This window comes from Apteryx mantelli, chromosome 22 (assembly GCF_036417845.1).
Source record: "Apteryx mantelli isolate bAptMan1 chromosome 22, bAptMan1.hap1, whole genome shotgun sequence".
Classification (NCBI taxonomy): Eukaryota; Metazoa; Chordata; class Aves; order Apterygiformes; family Apterygidae; genus Apteryx; species Apteryx mantelli.
The window spans coordinates 5,387,641-5,411,707 of record NC_089999.1 but is presented as its reverse complement, the minus strand read 5'-3'; the positions used below and the strand labels follow the sequence as shown (position 1 = coordinate 5,411,707).

General features: G+C 37.1%; 1 protein-coding gene across 5 annotated transcripts in view; it reads left to right on the top strand.

The window, feature by feature from the left end:
• Positions 1 to 24,067, top strand: part of GTF2I (general transcription factor IIi) — an 82,322-nt gene that overhangs the window by 27,167 nt on the left and 31,088 nt on the right. For 3 of the 5 annotated variants that reach the window (XR_010886240.1, XM_067309963.1, XM_067309960.1), the window contains exons 7-13: positions 454 to 502; positions 1,263 to 1,306; positions 2,794 to 2,871; positions 9,664 to 9,723; positions 13,951 to 14,013; positions 15,929 to 16,030; positions 20,978 to 21,043. Coding sequence is in view for 4 of the 5 variants with exons in the window: in XM_067309963.1 (XP_067166064.1) it covers positions 454 to 502; positions 1,263 to 1,306; positions 2,794 to 2,871; positions 9,664 to 9,723; positions 13,951 to 14,013; positions 15,929 to 16,030; positions 20,978 to 21,043 (462 nt within the window). In the remaining variant the exon portion in view is untranslated. The remainder of the gene's footprint in view (positions 1 to 453; positions 503 to 1,262; positions 1,307 to 2,793; positions 2,872 to 9,663; positions 9,724 to 13,950; positions 14,014 to 15,928; positions 16,031 to 20,977; positions 21,044 to 24,067) is intronic. The other 2 variants (XM_067309962.1, XM_067309964.1) reach the window with 2 other exon arrangements.

The following is a 24,067-nucleotide window of genomic DNA, read 5'->3' as shown; positions in this document are numbered from 1 at the left end:
GAAATTACAGAGTTTCCAGTAATATAATATTCATATTGAAAAGACAAGGCTGGGTTTCAGTGTGCTAAATGACTTTACAAAAACATAATCTACTTGTTTCTAGCTGTAACATAGAGATAAGGAATATTAAACCATCCACTGTCTTTTAGCAGAGTTTAGATGAAGGATTTCTTTAGATTTTTTCCAAAGATTTTTCACTTAGCATCATGACAGAGTGGTGAAAAGCATATAGTGATTGTGCACATTTGAAATAATTTTTAAGTGGAGTTGTTTTGTAGATTAATAAAGCAATTTAATGAGAGATGTATACTTTAGTTAGGTAAATACAGAAAATATGCACAGGTACTTGTCAAATGTGAACAGGTTTACTTCTTCAGGAAATCGATGTTTTTTAATTTGTATTTAAGGTAAATGGAGTACAGGAAACTCACAGATTGTCTTTTAATTTTTTAGGAGCTCATGTGGCAGATCCTTCACATTCAATTATACCTCCAGGCGGAAGGTGAATTTAAAATAATGTAGTTTTTTTGCCTGTCTTCAAGTATTTCATCTATTGAAAACCAGATGAGTTTGTGTAGTGTGAGTTGGTATCAGCTGTGTATTTTCATATAGCATCTTTCTTGTAATGTGCTTTTTTTTGTCCAACTGACTTTTGGATAACTTTTGCTTGCCTGGGATCATAAAAAAACATGGAGCTGAATTTTCTTTTTTTGTCCGTTGTTTGTAGGGACACGGTTATGAGTTAAACAGATGGCAAAGTTTCCCCTCAGTTTAATTAGCCCAGTGAGCGTTCTTAATTCAAGTCTGTTAGTCAGTGATAAGTTTGTGATCTTTTATGATAGAGCAGTGATGGGGAACAGATGTAATGTTCCTTCCTTCCCCTTCAGTTTAAAAAAAAAAAAAGAAAATTTTTTTTAGCAAATGAACAGATTATGTCTGGAATAAATCAGAAATCGATGTGAAAACAGGGAGAAAATGGCAAATGTTTCCGTGCTTCTGAGTGCGCTTCTCATGAAATGGTAAACACGCTCAGAATATTGTGCACGTCCCAAGAATGCGGGCTAAGGACATTCCTGGCAATTCCCTTCAGTTAGTTCAGATAAGCCAAAATGTAATATCTTTTACTTTTGTTTTCCTAGTTTTGAAGCAATACAGCAAGTTTGGTGTTACTAGACAGCACATAGAGCTGAGGAACCTTCCCCCAGTGTGGCATTTGCTCTTTATATTGTAAATGTGTTTGATTTGTTTGTCTGTTTTTGTAGTTGCCCTCCTATTCAAGTAAAAACGGAACCAAATGAGGATTCTGGTATGTTCAATATTTTGTCCTTCTTTGCAAAACACTGAATAATCAGTTTCTGTTCAGAAGGCTCTATTTAAGCAAGGATAGGAAGCACCAACAAAAAAAGCAGCAAAAAGCCATCCTTTGTGAGAAAGAAAAGCTTTTCTGTCCTAACAAAAGGCCACTTTTGAGTTGCAGACTTTATCAAGTATTTAAGCTTAGCCAAAAGGATCCATTTTCTGGATGGAGAAGATTTGTAAAATTTTGTAGACTAAAATAATTTTATCCTTGTAAATAATTAAGTTTTAAGTGATAAAAGGAAAATCCTGATTTTTATTGTATTTGTTTTAATTCAAGATGATTTTATCCCCGATGTGGAGAGAAAATTTTGATTTATTTAATATTACTAAAATACAGTAAATGCCAGAACTCTGAATACCATTTTGTAGCTAAAATGGAAATAAATAATAAAATGTGTTGTTTACTGTAAAAAAAAATGATCAGGCATTCATAAGTTCCTACGCAGTTAGGACGTGATCCTGCAAGGCGCTACGGTCTGTAGCAGAGCAATATTAAAGTGTTTGCTTTAAAATAAATGCGTGAATAATCCCATTAAAGCCAATGAGACTGCAGGTGTGCTTAAAGATAAGCTTCTGACTTTGTATTTTGTTGGGTTGGGCTACACTCCTCAGCACTTGCAGAACTAAGCTCTTAATGTTTCTTAATGTTAAGGTTTTCTGCCTTAGTTCTTAGCGCTTCATAACTTTAAACTTGTGGTCTGATAACCCTTAATGGTTATCTTTAATAGGGTAAGCCTTCACACGTACCCCACTTACGTGCTTTAGCTTAACATATATACAAAGAAGTAACTTTAGCTTTTTGCGAAGTCCATCAAAAAAGATTCTGAGGAATCAACTCTTTACTGTCTGTGTTGATAGGTAAACTCTTTCCAGTGCTGCTTTGTAGACACTTTAAGTAATTCTTCTTTTGTCAAAATGTTTTCAAATGTTTAGGGAATGCTGTGAAGGCATATGGAGAGAATAGCTCAGCTTAAGGAAACCAAGATCAGTTTAAGGCCCATAGTGTTGCTGCCTTCAGCAGTGCAATTTGGTCTAGACTGTATTTGAGCTTGGATGCATAGAGAAGTGAGCAGGAGTAGGTCAAGTAGTGCTTTTAGCACAAAAGGTGATAAAATCTTTCTTTTTTTGGCTGTGATGGTGGGCAAAAAGGAAGAAGAGGGTTTTAATTCCTCAGACCTGAGATAGTGTTTGCAAGGATGCCTAGTTTGCTGGGAAATGTTTAAGTCTGAGTCCCTTCTGATGTGGACCGGACATGAAAACACAAACACCAGAATGTCACTTTGCTTTTGTTGTTGTAGCCGTTCATCTCAGCACTTGCAAATCATTTCTTCTTTTTTGGAATAGAGACCAGCTGGAATCTTGGGGGTCCGTGTGTGTGTTTAAGAATCCAGTTCTCGTTAGTGTCCATATTTGATTCCTCTGTTGCTTTTACAGGAATTTCTTTGGAAATGGCAACAGTAACAGTGAAGGAGGAATCGGAGGATCCTGACTACTATCAATACAATATTCCAGGTAAAGATACTAACTGTTGTATGTGGTTATCTCACAAAATCCTTGATTGCTAAGTGTTATTCTCGCTGTACCTCTCTTTGCTTTCTCCTGTTCTGTTAAAAATGTAACTGCTTAACTCTATTTGGATACAAAATTTCCATGCTGGCTACCATTAAAGTTAATCTGAAGAACAGGAAGAGATCCAAGGTACAACTTCAGCAGACCCGTGTGTGTGTGTTTAGGTTGAAGGAGAAATTGCAGGTGAACTTACTCTAGTAGACCCATCTACCCTGGTAGATGTGTGGCAAAAGTCTTTGAAATCTGTTTGTTTTTTTCTGAGGGTCCAATATGCAGACTGCAATTCCAAAGACCCGTTTAAACAGGGAAGACAACTTTCAAATGATGCTAGCTAGAGCCAGTTGGATCTTTTCTTTAGTTTAGAGTTTCAATAAATTTCATAGTGTATCAATCCCTTTCCCTGTATGGAATGACCAGTATGTGTCAAAGTTGTTTTGAAAGGCATATTTATATAGACAAAACATAGCAACATTCGTGATGTCTGTGGTTCAGGCTCTGTGTATGATTTAAAGTATCTTTTGGTTACTTAGAACTTGGCCTCAGCTCTATATATCCGGCTAAAATACTGCACTTTAACCTCAACTAGGACTGAAAAAAAAACAAATCATTATTTCTGTAGGCAGAAATGAACAGTAATTAAGAAGGACTGACAGCAAATGGTAATATAAAATAACTAAAATCCTAAATTTATTATTTCAGCCTGTTTGCATTTGTCATTAGGTTAATTCTCTGAGCAATACAAAAGAACACAGGGAAGCTGCCACAAATCTCTCGGGGATAGCTGTATGTTCACCAGAGAAGTGCAAACCGCCACTTTCTTTGTTTTCGTAATGGTCTATATTATCAAAATAACATTTCTGTGCATATTTAGACACAAATATTGTCAAGGTGATTTTCCAACGTATGTATTTTAATAGCTAACTACAGGATTGTAGAATGAATAGTCTGTTACTGACAAATTTTCTGTAATATATGAACATTGTGCCATGAGATCTTAACCATACAGTATTGCAAAATGACACTATCCATGTTCATAATTTGAAAGGTAAATTCTCTGGGGTTAGGATTATCTTTTCTTCATATTTGTACATTGCCTAGCCTCAGGGGCCATGGGTTTACAGGTATAATATAATGTAATAAAAATAGATAATATTTTGAAGACATCTGAATCAGCGTTGCTTTCCAAAGCCAAGTCCCAACTCCTGTCATCTTTCTGCCTTTCAGCCCCTCGCGGGTTTCCATTTCATGCCCAGTAACAATGTCAGAATTTGGCCGATAGCCTGAAGTGTAATCTGAATGCAGCACGTTTGTCTGAGCTAAAAAAATCCATCTACACAGTGAGCTAAAGTCTAAGTAATGTAGATTTTTGCTGGGTTTTTTTTTGTTGTTGTCTTTCTTTAGAGACTTCTAAATTTAAATCTTCTGATTGGTGAAGAGTTAAATGTGTATTTTTTCAGATTAAGTCAATACTTGATTAACAGCTATCCCTTTCCCCACTCCCAGTTTAGTCTTCCAGATTTGCATTTAGAGTGAAACCAAACTGAGCATACTGGTAGAAGGGATGGGGTGCTGTGAGCCAAAAGGACAAGTTGTCACGTCAGCTCACCTTCCTCTTCATTTCTTGGAGATGCTACCACTAAGATTTGAAGCAAAGGTTGTACAAAGTGCATTCGGTTATAAATTCAAGAGGCATGTAGGGAGTTCAAGTGTGTATGGTGTTGGGCTGAGAAGCAAACTTTAGAAAAGTTAGACTGAGCTGTGGTTTTGAGGGGTGACATGAGTATGTGCAGGCGTTGTCTTTGTAGAGACCTGCTGCAGAAAGCAACGACTAGGGTGATTGTTCCTACTAAAGGTACCTTACCAAGAGAGTTCAAAGCCAGCTGTGGCTGTGCTTTGGTTTATGAGAAGAAAGAACTTAACTGTTAGAGTAGAGCAACGTGTTCGAGGCTTGCTGGATAATATGATATACCAATGACATTTCACAACTTTTTTTTTTTTCTATGAACGTTTGCTTCCTCTCACAAATCTGTAATGCTAACCAAAATTGTGCGCGCCATGGTAGCACATAAAATTCCTCAGTTAATCAAACAGGAGGAGAATTACAACTGCAGATGGGAGGTGAGAGGAGATTAAATGAATGTCTGGTAGGCTGCAGCATTTACATGTTGTCAGGAATTAATAGTGAATTACTAAATTTGGGAATGTTCTACCAGTTCACAGTAAGAAGACTGGGAAATAGGAATTTTGTCCATAGAAACTCCAGGTGGGTGTTTTGATAGAGTATCGGAGCAGTTTTCTGTCCATGGATATTAGCAGTCTGGCAGTGGGTGTCCTTTCCAGCGTGTTAGAAGGTCACTGCAATATTAAATGCTTTGGATGACACCAAAGGCAACCTGTTTTGGAAAAAAAGTTACTGTTGGACCAGTAACAAACACACATCTTGGCTTCTTACCAGAAGGCTGTCCACAAGACCCAGGCTATCCTGATGAAGACTTTTCCTGGCAAAAATCAGTGCCAAAATGAGAACAGTTCTGAATCAATTCTGTATCAGTTAACAGAATAGAATTAAGAGCTATGCATAGTTGTTGGGTTTTTTTCATTTTACAAGGAAGCAGGAATATGTTAAGAAAACTCCTCAGGGATATGTACCATCTTCATTCCTTCTCCTCAGCACAGAGTAAAACAAGGATTTTGGAGTCATGCCGCTTGTAGAACTGAGTAGTTTGCTGACGAAGTACCAAGCACTATCTGAAAGAAGCAGGTTATCCCATCAATTTTATGGATGCTAGTCTTCAAAGTTACCAGTGATGCCTTGAAATTAGTACAGAGAACTGGAAGCAAAAAGAAAAGGGCTGTAAACAATGTGTCCTGGGAACTGACTGGTTCAGCTTATAAACCGGCGTCTAATGAACTTACCAGTTCAGTTTATAAACCAGTTAGAAATGAGTAAATGACTGCATTTAAAACACTGTGTGATCGAATAGGACTGTCAGTTTGGGAATTTCAGGGAATGCTAGAGTGAGCCAGTTAAAATATGGGACATTCGTCCAAAACCAGATGAGATTGGATGAAAATATCTTCAGTTTGAAAAACAGCCCAACTTTGGAATATAAACTGTGCTTTTATTCTCACTCAGGAGCACTGAAAGTTGTGAACATCTTTTAGTATGTCTCTGACAACAAAATATTTCCCCACTGGAGATCGCGCAAAATAGTAGAAGTCATGTCCATTTTAAAGCAACGAAAACTGCAAATCCAAGTTGGCAACACCTAAACCACAGTAGTGTAAGACTCAGCCTGCAGATACTATCTTAAAAAAAAATCCAGAAAGCTGGCATATGTAGAGAAGAAACAACAAACCACAATGTTGTAAGAAGGAAATTAAATAACTATCAAATATCCGTACTTTCTGGCAAGATATATGTAAATGAATACAGAGTATTTCAAGCCAGAAAGAATATTTTTCCTTAAAAAAAAAAAAAAGTTTTTATTCCGAGATCAATAGCTGCAAAACAATAAGAGTATCACAGCTGTAATTTTCACTGTAAAAATTTGCATATGTTCAAAAGTATAATCAACACTAGAAGGAACAACATCTGAACAAAAAAAATCATTGCTACCTTCCATTTGAGAACAAAAAATATTGACGTGAGTGCCAGTCTGCAGTACTGCCTTACAAGCATGCTACACAAAAGGAATTTGTAAAATCTCTCTTGCGTTTTTTTTTTCCTACTGGTCTTAAAAATAAAATTGGCACAGAGAAAAATAAATTGCAGGATGAAAAGTTAAATATATTATTAAAATTTCTATTTAATATGTATGAGAATATAATTTAAAATAAATTTAAAATGCTAAAATAGTGGCTGCATTTCAGAGGTTTGCCATTTATGGCGGTAGCTATTCATTAGAAAGATTTAACTTCAATATAGAATCTCAGCCCAAGTATATGACTTGGGCATCCTGGTCTGTTGGGTATTTTATCTACTCACGAAAGGTAAAATTTTAATCTAACTGAATGTTACAGAACTTCTAAGTGGGTCTGTGTTGCCTAGGAAAATTGGGTATTACATGCAAACTGTGCCTGGTTCTTTCTTTGGTATGAAGTATTGCTGCTTTGCTCTGCCTTCAGATCTTCTAGCTTAGGCTCTAAGGCTTAACCCTACTGGAAGATTTTACTTCTGATGTGAGAGACTTGGGGTTTTTTAGTAACTAGATTTCCCAGCTTTGTCACCATCCTTCCTCCACTGTACTTACTGCAGAGGCGTGAAGTTCTCATCTCTCGAGTTTTCTGTTGTTGTTGTTGGGTTGGGTTTTTTTTACTAAGATTTCATTTTTATGATTTCCTGCATAGTTTTAGTCCTGGATGGAGCTCTTTTTTCTGGAGCTAATCAGCACCTTACTTGGTTTTAGCTTTTTTTTATTGGTAAGAAAATGTGATGCATGTGTATCTGCCTGTCATGCAAATAAATGCTTTAAAGTTGAAATGTATCGGATTTTTTAACGTCTCCTGGTCATAGACATTTCAGGGTTCTTTGTAAATATTGTCATCTAGTTTTTATTAAGTTAAGCTACCAGAGTATCATTTTTCTGAAACAATTCTTTCATACTGTGCTTCATAATATGAAAAAAGAGCTGTTGTTTCAAGTTCCATAAAACAATCTACCTGGGTCACTTTTTGAAATCTGATGGATTTACTACATATACGTCTACTGACATTAAAGCTGAGAGGATTGAATGTTCTGTGCTTAATTCCAGGGGCTGTTAGCCTAGTAAGTGTTTCTTTTAAATGAAATCAATCTTTTTTCAAGTCAGGAACAAGATGAAGATTCTTATTTTGCCATTTTTATTTGTGTTGAAACATGTATTTGCTGCAAAGATAATGCAATATAGAGACTATTGCAGAATACTTGGGTAAAACAGACCTGTCAAGATTTCTGAATTAAGGAATACGTCACAAAAATACATGCTTACAATAGGATATTTGCTTATAAGGGGATGCATGCTTCTATGTCTCAGTGCATTATGAATTATAACGACTGCATGTTATAGAAATGTTGTTAGATTGTCCAGCTGCATGCACTGAATATATTTATTTAAATAAAAGCAAATTTAGGCCATGGAAACATTTTCCAGGACATCTAACGGGGTTGTGTTATACTCCTGCTCACCCATAATAGTTGGAAATCACAGTCTAGTTTGATAAGACCTTCTTACCTTGTGTCTTATAACAGTGCCAATATACTCCGGCATCTGCCTTGTTCCTTTTCCTCCCTCTGCCTTTTCTCCTATATGGACTTGCATCTGAGTGGTGCCACTACAGCTCTTGGTGGAGCCATGTTTTGAACCAAATCGAGGAGCTCCTTTGGGTTAAACAAACCAAAAATCACCCCAAGCCCTGCACCCAGCAAAGAAGTGGCCGGAGCTGCTTAAAGCAGCACTTACTGAAAGAAATGCATGTAAAACTTCAGGCATAGTAATGTTGGGTTTGCACCAACAGAAGAACCGTGTCTAGGTTCCTCGCTTGAAATCCCGTTCATTTAAAATCCCTTTGAAAATCTGACCAGTTGAATTAAGCAGAGCTATCTTCCTTTAAAAAATGTAAACACTAAGTACTTTGGTTTTTTTGAACAGCGCACAATATTTGATGCGCTTCATGTGTTGTTCAGTTAAATGAAATATTCATTAAGCCTGTTCATGGCAGCAGTTTTCTGCTCTATTATTTTGTATGTATGTATATAGTACGTATATGAAATAGTCTAAAATATTTTGTTTGCCTTATGAGTTAATAGTAGTTTTTTCCTATTGTGAAACTATTAATATCCATTGTTAATTTGCTTTTAAACCTGCCTCTATATGGCCATAATTTCTGGGGAGCTGTATGAGATTGTATTCGCAGATGATCACAGAAATGGTGCAATTTATCCGGAACGATTAGTCCAAATCCTTCAGTTCTAGTTAGTTCTAGAATGATCTTCCCATACGCCGCACACAACGCTAGTTTGATACGCTTATGCTCTTTCTGTAGTATAAAATGATCTTTTGCTCAGCGTGAAGCCGTTTGTGCTGTAAGTCGCTCAGTCTTTCAGTTTAACTGCTGTAGTGCCATAGCATTAAACAATAGCATTTTAGTGGTGTTAATTTAATCTTTTAAGTGTCATGTGAATGGTCGCGTGCTGGTTTCTGTAGAAGCCTTTTTAAAGCAGTTCATACATAGCCAATGAAGGAGCTGTTATGATTAAAAGCAAATAAATTTGCAGTGTTGTAAATGATTTTAATCTCTGAGAATTTGTCTTTTTAATGTAGCTACAAATTAGTTGAAAGGGACTCCCTAGAAATGCAGATTTTAACAAATCGCAGGAGAAAGACTTGGCTGATTAAAAATTCATTAAAAAGGTATAACTATCAATGTTTCATGTTTGAAAAGAAGTTTTAGTTTATTTATTAACACATAAAAAATCTAAAACCTGCTGTTCTACGTGAGTCTCTCTGACTGTTCAGTAGTCCAAAAAATGTGCACACCTTCTTACGTTAGCCCCTCAAAATTTGTATTTTGTTGAACTGCGTAAGGATTTATAGGTTGTTTTTCGCAGAGTCTTCCCCCAGTCCACCTTTATGGAAAGTATGAAATGAGCACATGGTATACGAAGTTAAGAGTTATTTGACAAATTCCTTTATGGACTGGGAAAGTGTGTTTGTTGTGGGACGCAATTTAAAAGACGTTCTCTTTGTTCCCAAGCAGGCCCTTCAGAAACATCAGAGATTGATGAAAAAATTGCTCTTGCGAAAACTTACACAGGTAGATCTTTTAGTTGTATTTTTCTCACATCTGTTTTGGAAGTTGCATATGTGAGTTTTACTTTTCAGAGCTCTGCTTGTTTGAGTTAGGGTACTGCAACTTAAATTTTAAAACAGAATTGGAAATTTCATTTGCCTTAATTTTCGAATTTCCAATTAAAGAGACATACAGAAGGAAACCTAATTACTTTCTTTGCTAAATTAGAAAAGATCTCTGGATCATCAGGTTGATTACTTTAAAGCACTGGTGATTCTTGAAAGTGCAAGTCTATATGTTTCCCGTGAAATTCAGTCTGTTTCGTAATTGATTATAAACTTTAATAAACCTCTGCTTATGTGTTTTGACTACAACTTGATAATTTCTTTCATTTAGCTTTGTGTGAGATGAACGGGCGCATACAGAACACAAGTGTATGGGGAGTTTGTGTTTAGTGGAAGGAGTTCTTTACAGGATCTGAACAACATCTGAAATGAATTTGCTTAAAAATTCTACATTTTTTTCCAGACTTTTCCTATTTGTATTAAAAAAATACTATTTTGCCCATTTGCAAGCGTTGGAAAATACTAATCTGCATTTCAAGCTGTGAATTACTTGATAAGGTCAGAGTGGTCCTGCTGTCATGCATTTTTAAGATTCAGAATTTGAGCCTTTTTCATGTTGTTCATGAGAACATTATAGTTCTAGATTTTTGGCTTTTGAAAATTCTTGCTTTGAATAGTCGATGTTAAAAGAAGTTCCTTTTGTATTTTTATTACGGTATGTTTTTTACTTTATATTTGTCTAAAGGAAGCCACCAGGGTTCCAATTGCAGTGAAGGAACAGATGTGGAAATACCAGTAGAAGGTTAGAGATATGAAACGTTTTTCTTGAAAATGAATTAACACCACTGGATTTTTTTTTAAGGAAATATTATTTATTTAAAGAAATATTTTTAAAGAAAAAGTGATGCCTTAATTAAAGTTATACATTTATCTCCTCTTCCAACCATTCGCTTTCCACGTTTCCACATGGTTGGTTTTTTCAGGCTTTACTTTGGTTTTGTTTTTTTTAATCTCCTAAATCATGACACCCTGTGGCTTGTTGTAGGCAAGTTGTGATGGGAGCGGTCATTCTTTTAAACCATGAATTGCATTTGTAAGGTGCCTGTCACCCAGCATTTAATGCTTTTACATGACGTCAAACGTGCATCATACTCCAGCTAGTTTCATTCTAAGCACCTGACTCTCAAAGCTGATTCATGAGTATTTTGGGGGGGTTAAGGCAAGTTGTGGTAGCAGCAATACTCATTCTTGCAAATCTCACTGTTTTCACTTTGAAGGTAAATAATCACAAGAGTTAAGGGTACCATTATATGAAATTTAGAGGTATGTCTCTTGATAAAGGAGAATAAGGTTTTCTGCTCTTTCTGACTGCATTATTAACACTCTTTATTTGAAAAGAAAGAATCTAAGTACTTTGCTTTCCTAAGCATAATGTCATGACCTGTTCGTGCCCAGTTATGAAGAGAGAGCCTGAGGAAAGGAAAGAGTGATATGAAAGGACCAAGGCTCTGACTTTGCTTTATTTTTGGCTATCTAGAATTTTATGGGTACAGATGCTGAGTATGGCCCTTTGTGTCAGAATATGATTTTTTTATGTGTACTTTTCATAAATCTGTTCTCTTTTATGATTTTCTGCAAAAGAAATACTGAATGTTTTTGCTAAATAGAAAAAAATCTGTTGTTTCTGAAAGTTAGTATTTGTGAAAAGGTCTACAGGCAGTTCTAAAAATTGCAGGCAACAGTCTAACTTAAATTTCATTTGTTGTTTAAATTGGCATACAGTGTGGACAGTCTTGCCTGGATTCTGTAAAATGAAATTATTTATTGCTGATCCTCACAAAAATGGCTGAGGAAGAAAAAGCTTTTGATGGTGTTTGGATTTTATGTAGTCTTTGACAAATATCCTTTTAACTGTTATTAAAGAAATGTATCTAATAGATATTTAAAGTTCTTCCGAAGGTTGCTCTGAAGGTTACAGAGTATGATGCAGAAGATTTGCAGATACCTTATTATATCCCTGTAACATTCTTCTGTGTAGACAGCATAGAAAAATGTTAGAGGGATATAATAAAGTATCTTTTGATGCATGTCAATGGTGGTTTTCACTGTTTTTTCCCTCCAGTAATCTTGACAAGATGGTGAACAGGGAAGTGGCAAAATTCACATGTAGACGGGATTCCCCAGGTTAGCTGTAGCTGATGCAGGCTTCTGAGGTCTTAGTAAGGCTGGATGAGCGGGCAGAAAGATGCGGTCGAAATTCAGTCTTCACAAAATCATGGTTATGTGCATCAAAAATAGTTGTTTTAAACTGAATGAAATCACATTGGAGACACTGTAGTATCATTATAGATCCCTTGGCGGATGTGTCTGGCTGGCAGTGATTGTCCTCTTTCTTCTCGTCCCCCAAAAGAATGAACAGACAGACCCCAGTTTTTGCATGCATAAAGCCTGGGAATGGAGATATGGTGCTAATATGATATTAATAGGTAGTGTGTCTTCGCTTGGAAGATTATGTTCAGTGGTGGCCTGTCTGCAGCAGAATATGGAGAGGCAACAAAAATGATTAGAAAGCTGCAGAGCTTCTGTATGATCAAAAATTGAAAGCTCTGCTGTTCTTTAGTTTAGGTAGGAGACAAAGCAATGAAGGATACGGGAGAAGTAAACTCAGTGATTACATTTGTGTGTTTTTTCTTTCCTTATAATCATGCGAGTAAGAGGAGGCAATGCCAGTGAATGACAACATTTAGAACTGTAAAAAAGGCTGCTGCTTAGAATTGGTGTATTTAAATTATTGCCATAACTTTTTGCTGGTCACATGAAGTACTACGAGGTCAAAAAAAATCTAGTGATGATACTGCTATGTTAGAAAAGATTTACTTCGGTGTTAAAACCAGTCAATTGGATATGGTTTAAGAAGAAATGTCCTATCTGGGAACTTTATTCCTGAACTTTGTTACCATCTGCTTTGACTTTTTTTGCATATTTCTCTGAATTATGACCATTCATCAGGGATGTGGTATTGGCTAGATGGACTATTTGTCAGTCTTTGTGGCCGTTCTTAAATTTCCACAAAATTTACCAAAATCATATTTCTTTTATATATACCTATATAAAAAATAGGAAACTTTTCTAATGCTCTCAAAAAAGGCTCTAAATGATCAGTCGATGTGATAGTTATTTCTGTGAGCATACTTTCTGTTCATACGTGCTACAAGACCATTACTTCATAATTCTTTTCTTTTGTTCTGCTTTGCATTTGTTGAGTTACCTACTCTGTGCTCAATCTGAATGAGATCAAAACATCATGCTATGCTTTTCAAGAACTAGATGATATATTTGACATAGTTCAAATGTACTCCAATTAAGATAATCTCAGTAGATACTGCTGATTCTCTGCCATACATGGTGTCATGTGAAGAGCAGTGAAAAAGGGAGATTCCTTCAGCCTTGCTACCAGAGTGACACTAAACTACCAGCTTAGAGATCTGAAAGAAAATATTCCTCCAAGTACACAAACAGAGCATTACTCTGCCAGAAAAATTAGCAAGTATTCTTTTATATACTCATACTTAGTTTAGTTTCCAATATAATCAGCTTCACTGTTTTAACCTTACTGAAATTAAATTTAGATCACTCCTTCTCCCACTGAGTATTGATAGGCCTAATCCTGCTTATTATATTGGTGCACACTGCCCCAACAAAAGCACTGTAGCTATGAATTTCCCTGTCATTTTTGACTGTTGGCCTTGCAGCCTGTCATGAAAATCATTGTTACCACTCTGAGTTGCTATAAATGATAAAGAAATACTTCATCTGGCAATGGCACACAGCCTTTGTTTATATTTTCAACAATTCTTGATAACAAAGAGAAAAATATTTATGATTCTATTAATGCTATTAAGTCAGGACTAAGGAATTTCCTGTTGCCATTAACGCCAACTCTGCACTGCTGCACACGCAATTTAGCATGTATAATCCTCATCTCCTTAGCCTCGTCTAGAATTGCTTAAAGGCTTATGGTAAAGTATCTTTGCTCCTGTTTTTGTTGCATGCTGTGAATGCAGAATACTTCACTGAGCCTGTGGGCTTCTTTGACAAGTGTAAGTTTAAATACAAAATCACTGAACGGTTGGTTAAAAATCTTTTCTGTGTCCAGCACTCAACGGTACTGTTTTTCTCCTTTCAGACTCTTCCCAGCATGTGCCTTCAGAAACAAGTGAGGATCCTGAAGTTGAAGTCACCATTGAAGGTTAGTTCTCTGGTCCCTTGATTTCAGTCTGTTGGGCATTTTTATGTCAAAGAAGTATTTCACAATCACCCACCCATGTCTTTATTTCTTGGCACCGAATGAATAGGATTATGTGCCAAAGTTGACTGCAGTCTGAAGTGTGCACTGCTTCATAAAAATATCTAGTCCAGAAGTTTTAGAAAACCACGGCATACTGAAAACATATTGGACTCTTTGGGCCAGTTTTGAAATGATGACTGACAGATGTTCATCTTTCACATATTTTTCAAGCATTAGTATTGAAGAATACTCATTATTTAAAAGCCATTAATTTAGATTTTAAAAAGCTTTTACAACATGCATTCTGAAGAACATGTCATTTTATAAACACACTGTAGTTATGTAAAATTTCTAGTTAACACTAGCTTCTGGGAAGAATCATACTGTAACAGAAATGATGTGCTGCAGGGGGTATAAGTGAAGCTTCAGTTTATTTGTCTGATACTGATGGGGGGGGTTGCAGTGGATAGGCTTAGTTACAGTGGATGCCAAGTTGAATATCAGCCAACCGTGTGCTCTGATCATTTATAAGGCAAACCATGTAACTGTGCTACATTAGAAGAAGCATGGCCAGACTGAGAGAAGTTATTGTGCCCCTCTACTTGGCACTGGTGAGGTCACATCTGGAATACTGTGTCCAGTTTTGGGCTCCCCAGTTCAACATGGATGTTGAGAACCATGAAGGTCAGCAGAAGGCTACGAAAGCAGTGTCGAGCCTAGAGTATAGGACCTGTGAGGACAGGTTAAGGAAGCTGGGCTTGTTTAGTGGAGTGAAGAGGATGCAGGGAGTGGTCTAGCCTATGGCTACTTGAAAGGGAGTTAGGTGAAAGAACAAACTCTTTTTCGTGGTGGCATATGATATGACAAGGGGCAATGGTCCCTTGTGTATTAGGAGGTGCAGACTGGACATTAGGAGAAGGTTCTTCACCAGGAGGGCAGTGAGGCACTGAAACAAGTTGTCCAGAAAAGTGGTGGAATTTCCATCCATGGCAGGTGTCAAAATTTGGCTGGACAAAGCTACAGCTGACCTAAAATAGCATTGGTAATGATGCTACCTTAAATGAAAGATTGGAGTAGATGTCTTCCAGAGATCTCTTCCAACCAACATTTCTATGTCTGCTTGGTTTTCATTACAGCTAAAAGATTTGAAATCTTTCTTCAGCTGCTTGAATTGACCACATTTTTGTTTGATAGGTGAATTTGGCCTGAGGATCAAAACCAGTCTCCCAGAAGGGAGCTCTATCACACACAAAGGAGAAGGTCAGAATCTTGCATTGCTGCTTTGTTGCAGTAATATTGTAAATCTTCAGGAATTAAGAATTACAGAGAAGTTCTCCCCTCCCTCTCTTTTGTGCATTTGGGGTAGGGCTGACCTTTGGTTAAATGAATTTGATTTATGTCCATCAGAGTTATATTGGTTTGAAACTGTTTTTATAGCTCTTGAGCTCTTCAAGATCAAACGTAGGTAGTGTGTTTCAAGACTTGTTGGTGGAATGATACTTCCAATTAGATAAAAAATCAAATCTACATCTGCACAATTCTCTTCCAGTTTCTTTTGCTGTTGTATGGTCATTTTGTCATCATGAAATGACCACTTGTGTTTCAGAACACATTACTGTCTTCCTTAGGAGATAGAGACAAATCCTTGCTTTTGCCAACTTGTGCCTTGTGCTGATTCCCCGACTTACACAAATTGTTCATACACAGGCCAGTAGTTTTCAAAAGCTACTTAGATAAGTAATTTGTTGCAAAATTTGGCCCTCTAATGAAGCACAGATCAACGCTTGCATTAGAGCTTGGAAGTTCTAAACAGTTCCAACATTGCACATCAGTTGTCTGGACATTAAAACAGTGATGTCTTTTATGTCTCTTTAAGATGATGAAGACTACTTGCCCCCTAACAAGAGACCGAAGAACACTGAGTCAGCAAATGAAGCGGCCAATACTGGGAGAAGAAAAGTGAGAGAGTTCAATTTTGGTAAGGTTAAAATTAAAGCTTATTTTGTCCCTCTCTTGTTTTCTAAAATGGTATTGGACAACTTCACACTGCAGCAGTGAGACACATCAGTGGGAGTATTCATTTAAGAGCCCAGGGCTCTTTGTAGATGTATTGCAGCAGTAGAATGATCTTTAGGCTACCTCTTTTGATTCTCATTAGTCAAAGTGAGTGACCATCTAACATAGACACTGCAAACTAATCAATGTTGTAGCGTGTGAGCCATTTAGAAGTTGCTGTAAATGAAGAAGAAACAATTTAAAGGTTAGAAACAGGATAATATGCTAAAATAAAAATAAGTTTAGAATTTTGTCAACTGATTTCTTGGACGGAAAAATCAGACTGAGATCACTAGCATACTGAATTACAGCAGACCCTAGGTCAGCTGCCTGTTTTAGCTGTTTTTTCTTGATACATCCTGTGAACAATAAAGATATGCTGCGGGGAACCACATTTGGGAAAGTAATCAAAGAACTCCATTAGACCCGGTAGCCTGGTTGATCCCTGTGGGCACAAAAAAGTTGGAGTATTTTGGCAGTGTTCTTTCATAGTAGCTTATGTAGCGTTCTCACTGCAGAAACGCATCCACATGCTGTAGGTATTCTGGTTTAAGACATTTCCCATGTGAATTGTTGCAAACCCATATCTCTCCTTTTGGTCTTTTTTTGGACTGGTTTCTGGGCAGATATCCCATGGATCTGTGTTCTTCTGTAAGGTCCTGTGCAATCAGGAATCTGTCCTTTGCCACAGTGTTTGGGATATGCTTATTAGGAATTCTGGAATTTGGGGTCAAATGAATAATCCTCATGGAACCTACTCTGACATCTGTTTTGTGTGAGCCATGTGCAATTTCATGCAAATTTCAGCAAACATGAATAAAACATTGCTGAGAGCTGTATTCTCAAGACATCATTAATATGAATAGGCAGGTCCACATGTAGCATTAATTAGTTTTGGCTGGGTCAGGAAGACATTACAGCAACATTAGTAGAGGAGAATAGTAGAGGAGTAGTTAATACTTCAGGAGCTTTTCCTAGAATGTATTAGTAGAACACAGCATCTAAGCTTGGCAGGCCAGCAGTGTTTGAAGGGAATAGATCATGATGTTGACTAAACATGAAGAGCAAAGGTAATAAATGTTAGGGTGGTAGAAGCTTGTGCTGAGCTTGCAGTGTTAGAACACCAGTTAAAGAGCAGCACGGCTATTTGCTGTCTCCCAGATTACCTACTCGCTGTTGCTTCCAGGTTGACTTTGGTAGGTTACCTCTCTGTGTTGTTCTCGGGAAAATTTTGCTTTTAACCACTATGCGGTCAAATTTTAATGTTTTGCAGCTCACAGAAGTCTATTTGCAGATCTTTATGACCAGGTCTCCTAAATTGCATTGAGGTTATTGCACCTCCTATTAACTTCTGGGCTTCTACAGAAAGTGTTATTTCTCTGTGGTGCAGCAAGTCTGGTTAAACCACAAAATCAACTTGAGATGGTTTGGAGAAATAGACTTCATTTGCTGTAATAAAAAAAGCAACTTTTAGTGGTTACAGTGCTGCTGTTTGGACATTTTAGAAGACCTTGCATGCCCGTCTAATGAAGTCTTTCCTTAGACAATTAGACAGGAGTAAGGAGATGTTTAATTATATCATGAGTAGCTGCAGAATGACAATAGCGTGTGCACATAAAAGACTGAAAAGGATGTATAGATGCCTGAGAGAAAAATCCTGTCTCATCTGATAGATGATTTCAGGATTTTAAATAACATTAATGTGACCCAGATGTTTGATAGCTGTGAGTTGCAGAGACTTCCTGTTTGTCTTGATGGAGTCAGAGATCAGGAACCCCAAGTGGTGAGTGAAGCAGGCCAATGATGAGCTGTGCTCTTCGTTTTGTGCAAACAGGGAGTCAGTGGAAAACAAAAATATTGTAACCAGGCGAAGGAATGAAAAATGTCTGGTAAAATGCATGATAGAAATTGATAATCTTTGGAAAGGGGGTTGAATTTCAAATATATTTCTGAACCAACCATTTATGGTGAAAAATATCTTTTCTGAAAGGTGCTAACATTGTCAATGAAAATCTCTCCGTACAACTTTTTTTGCTTTACTTAAAGACTTTGTCAAAAGCTCAGAAGCTTCAGGGACCAAAACCTCTGATTGCTTGTGTCATGGCATTTTAGAGGAAAGAAGTCCCCTTAGCTGTAGTCTCAAGGTGATCTCTCTGAGGGCAATGTGAGAAGAGTGATGGAAAGTCTGTATAGTTCTTCCCCATTTTGAAATTCATTTGAACACTTTTTTTTTCCAGTCTGGCAGTGTATTTAGACTTGGTGTGTGTTTTCTGTTTTATTTCCCTGCAGCAGTATCCAGTGGCATGTCAAGGGGAATAGGAACATGCTTGGTAACTGTGTGTAATTTTGTATGCACTGTGCAGGTTGCCCTTGCTCTAGGGGTGTTATCTGGAGCATGCCCTCAAGTGGCAGATAATGGTCTAGCTCAAAAAGATCCTGGACGGGCTGGCGAATAGTTCAGGACTGATGTTAAACTAGGAGGGTGTTTCCCAGGTATCAGAAGGTATAGGAGTGGAACAAAAACACCACTTATCTTGGTGTCTACAGGAAAGCTAAATTGCTTTACAGAGTGATTACCAAAACAGAATTTCAGCTAAGCTTTTTGTTAGGTCTTCAATTGTGTTACACAGGCAAAAAGTGTGTGACAAAAGAGTGGTTTTTTTTCAGTAATTGGTCTGAATCCAAGGGGTTAATAATGCTGACAGTTTGTTTAAAAATAACCCTAGTTACCTATAACACCTCTCAATTTTGTAATGTCTCTCTACCCTAGTTTTGGCAGTTTATTCGTAAAATACAAAAGTAGCTAGAAGATAGGGTGCTGATCAAAATGTGAGCAAAATTCTGATTTTTTTCAGTTGCCTATTCTCTCTGTATCCACCATTACAAATAAAAATGCTTGCATTGCAGTGTGTTTGACTGTTAACCCATGTAATGTTTTCATCAGGGGAGGGGGTGTTGAATATTTGATCCATGGTTGTAGAATATAACAACTGAGAAAAATAAACCCTTGACAACTTAATGGTTCATGCAGGAATGCTCTCTTGAGCATGCTAACATGACCAGAGGAGAGAAGCTGGGTATGAGCAACCTCTCCCAAAACTGTAGCAACAACCACTATTGAGAACAATATTATTTTAAATACTTCTATATGGTTGGATTGTAGTAGGGCATGACATTCTTTCTGGCTGTTCTCCCTCTGAAGAAAACCAACCTGTGTTTTAGAGGGGGTCTTCTGCTGAGCCTGCCTCAGAGCTTGATGAACTGAAGAGATCTCAGCTCTGGGGCAGTTTCCCCTGGGTTGCAGTCTGGCGTTGCACGGATGCTTTTCCAAACCCTGTCCCAGGACTGTCCGTGTGCGTTCACCAGCCCTGTTGGTTAAAGCAGGGTTTACCCTTTAGCTCAGTAAACTCTAGCTCCCATTTTCCTGACTCTTACTGGTAGAGCTGCCTTTAATGCTTTGTTCTATAGGTCAACCCAAAATGCAGTCTGTGGTTCTGCTAGAATCAGAAAGAAGTTCATTTGGCTGTGCATCTGCAGTTAAAGACTACAATATTGTGTGGTCACAGTGGCACTGGAGTAGAAAATATTCAGCTGAAGACATGTTTATCAGCTAAGAAGCCATGCAATGTAGGATAGCATTAGAAAGGGTGTCAGAAGCAAGTAGATAGATTTATCCACAAAAGTGTTATTTTAAAATATAAAATCGTTTCTGGAATAGAATAATTTCACTCTCCAAACAGCTTAATTGATGTAGGAGGTACGCCAGGTAACTAGAATAAGGGATTTATGTGTGGATGCAAGGCAGCATGCCAAAAAACCTTTTCCCTGTAGACAAGGCCTTATTCTTTCCCACATCTGAAGCACACTGTCCTCTTGATATCCACAAAATTGCATTAGAAAGTTTTAAGCTTAAAAATGGTGACCAAAGTTGTATACATTGGTCTGAAAATAAATATTTAAAACCCTTTTGATATGGACTCAAAATTCAATATTCTGTCTTGTCTGATACAAGAATTTTTTGACAACAGGAAGTGTAATAGCTTGAATGGCCTCACTTTGAACTTTTCAGTTACTAGACTAAAATCTTGCTGTAAGAAATAAGCTGCAAGTATGCTTGCTTATTAACTTGTTCTTAAAGGCCAGCCAGCATGTGGTACAGTCTACAGAAGAATTGTGACATTTTCCTAAAGGAATTCAGATGGTACTGAAAGCTGTGAGAAGAAGGTGTCACAGGCAGAAAATAAGATGTTAAAATACTATCATTAAATCCAGTTCTCCATGGAACACAGCTGGATTTGGATAACTTCTGTCTTGCAACCTGCATCTTCTTTCAGAAGTAGGAATTATGTGCATGTCTTGCAACATCAGGACTTGGGGAAATACTGGGTTAAGGAAGAGGATGGCATGATGCCTCCTGACTCATATAGTTGTACAGATTTGCGCCAGAACAACTTCATGTGCTCCCTGTAAGCTTTATCAAGCTTCCCTAATTAAGCTTTTCAGGCCCTGGATTTAGATAACTATCAACAGCGGCTGCAAATTGACTTTACCCCTGATGGTGCTGACTGAGCTGTTGAAGAAAAACCATTTTTGGACTTATTTTAGCCTGTTTTTTGTCCTTTTATTTTTTTTAAACTTGATTTAACACCTGCACAAGTCTTGGAGGTAATCTTAAACATTTTATTCTATCCTTTTTCTTTCTCAATGTATGCATATATTTTGAGGTATAGCTTATACCATACCCTGCAGGTATCTGTATGCATGTGAACAGTAAAAGCACACTGCATATTTCGGTTAGTAGTAACATCCATTTTGCAAGAGGTTCTCAGTTTCATCTGTAATCTGACATATCCTCTTCTTTTCCTTGCAGAGAAATGGAATGCACGAATTACAGACTTGAGAAAGCAAGTTGAAGAACTTTTTGAAAAAAAATATGGTATGTGTTACACTCTTCCAATCAATCTAGTTCTTTGACACTGGAAATCACAGCATTTTGGCATGCATCTTGTTGTTGGCTCTGGAGCAGAGCAGGACCGACAGCACCAAAGGGTTAAATATCACAGAAACAAGGGAGAGTAGCCTCTTCGATGAGCAGAGAGTATTTTCAAAATTGGGTGCCTACATTTGGCACCTAAGTTTGAACCTTGAATTTCTTTTTCAGTTGTGCTCAGTTTCCAAGAGCTCCAATGTGCTCACGTCTTGGGCACCCACTTTTAAGAGAGTTGGCCTTTTTTCTCTCATTACACTGAGTCCTTAAGTGAAATAGTTTTTTCAGATGTCTTTGGGGAGAGGTTACCACTGATTGATTCCGTTTCTGATCATGATTGATTTGCAGTGAAGAAACATTTATATATTAGTGATACTTGGAGAGAAAAAGAAGCACACGTGTTAGAGTTTGGAATTTGTCTCCAGATGTTGCATCTAGATGTATTTTGTGTCCACATAACATAACACAGAATCAAACAGCATTAGTTAAAATTTCATAATAAATACTTTATGACAGCTTTTCTGTCATAAAAAGCGGAGATGTCTTCAAAACTGAACTCCTGATCTGTTATTGTTACATATTTTGGCCTTCACTATCAGGTGGCATTTAAGCAGCCCATTGAAAGCAATCTACACCAAATAAAAACAGCTCAGAATATGATTCTTAGTACATTTTTGCTTTAGAAAGGAGCATCAGTCTCGATGAAATGCCGTAATTTTGAATTTGTTGTTTGCACATAACCACCCTGAAGAATCTCCTGTAGCGCCTGTTGAACACAGAGCTGTTTCCTGGCTTCCCATAGCAGGCTGTCTAGTATTAAATCACCCCCTTTTTCCTGTGGGTGACAACATTTCATTGATTCATAAACTGATTCCATTTCAGATTTCAGTTTGTTTCTATCTGTATGGGCACGCATTTCTCATTTATTGCAATGAGTTATGGATATCCAAAATTCCCAGAATGCTCCTCAGACTTGTGAACTTCTGGAGCTGCAATGTGTTTTACCAGTGTGAGTCATTATCACCCCTGAGTACTGACGTGTCTGAAAATACTTTTATTTTTGTGTTTAGACGTCAAATAAAAGAAATTATGTTTTATAGTGCAAATACAAGATATTGGCTCACTAACATAGACTAGTTTATAAAAACAAAACCTATATACATTAGGATTTCTATACAAACTCTTTTAAGTTTCCAAATTTAAGAAGCTTCACTGCAGACTGTAATGCTGCTTGTGTCTTTAGTCTGTCTGAAGAGTATTTGCTGATTTAAGAAAAATAAAGACTTTCACTTGTAAAAACTTACCTGTTGTTAGTTATTTATTTAAACAAATGGGATTTTTGTTACTCTAAAGCTGTTTTTACTTGATGCTGTGTAGTGATTTAGATTTTAGTGATGTACTGATTTTTTTTTTTTCCCTGTGGCCAGCGGTTGTTCACAAACACTTGTTTCCATCTGAAGCTTGTCTGCTGGATTTGTTATCTCTGCTCTCCCCAACAGCCTCCTGGGCATTGTGATGGTCTTTATTTTTTTTTTAAATTTCTTGGAAGAGATAAATGACTGTAATAAAAATGTACTATAATGAAGAACTAGTATCATACACAACAACGCATTTGGTGATTGTCCTGCAAGTTGCTCCGACAGTCATGTTTAATAGCTTTTTTTAGTCTGTTTGCTAAGATACATCTTCAGGTTCATGTTCCTCTCTTTGTACATATATATTCTCTGTCAATAGTTTTAACCATCTCATGCTTAGCAGTTGGAACCAATTTTCTAACATTTTTATAACAATTTTCTAACATTGCAATTTTCTAACATTGTTATATTCTGTGCTCATTGTAATATAAGACTAAGATATATAAAATAAAAGCTTCCTCTTTCGTTTGATAAACATACCAAGAACCATTTTGCTTCCCAGTGATTGAAACAATGTTAGCCAAATGCTTTTAAAACCTAAATTGTTTTATTGCTCTTGAGAATTGGTGAGTTACTGTGAACATTTTCTATATACCAATGTCTGAACCACTGGCTATTTCCACATTGAATTATGTTGCTTGAAAAGGTGTCCTGAGTAGGTTTGCTTTCAGAAATGCTGCCGCAGCATCACCGTACTTTAATCTGGCATTTGCTTGGATTGCTTCACTTTGTAGTTAACGCTGTTATCAGATATTAGACCTCATCTAGGCTCTCTTCAAATTACTGGCAAAATGTCCAGTGTAACAAAATTGCTTCGTGTGAAGTTCTGCTGTAGAGAGGCAATGCAAGGACTGAAGGGAAGAGCGTAGCCTGTTCGTGTTGTCTTGCCCTTGCCGACTTCTCTGCTGTAAGAATCTGGCCTTCCTGACAAGTCATGGGAGCCCTGAAGTGCTGAGTTAGCCACTTGGAATAAATCACTACACACCTAGTTGTGAGTGCACTGTCCTTGTTAATTTAGAAATCCTTGAGAAACCTTATGGTTTGTTTTTTAGTTGGCTTAATATCTTGAAGGGATGGTTACTTCAATAGCCATGCTGCTGTGCATTTTAAAGGTCAAATGCTGCCCCTTGGATGCATAATTGAATTCAACAAGTTGTATTTAGTTATCAAAGGGCATCTTTTTGGTCTGTTAAAGTCTTTTCCTCTTCAGTTAATTTCTTGCATCTAATTTTTGTGACAAAAAAGCAGAACATACCCAACCACTTGCAGATCAGTCAGATGGTCGTAGAGAATTGTCCTTGCATGCCCTGCAAAATTAATGTACCCTTGCAAGTATAAAGAAATTAGCCCTCCTAATATTTACAAACCATCATGCCATCCTCCAGTATTTGCCATTATGATAGGTGTATTGATGTGGTCCTCTAATTTAGAAGAAAAATACATTGAGGTTGCTTTCTTTCTGTGGGTGAATCCATAGTTTGCTCTTCTTTTACTTTGAAGATTTTATTAGTAGGGCCATGCTTTTTGTGATGGTGTTTAAGTGTGTTGTTTTTCTTCA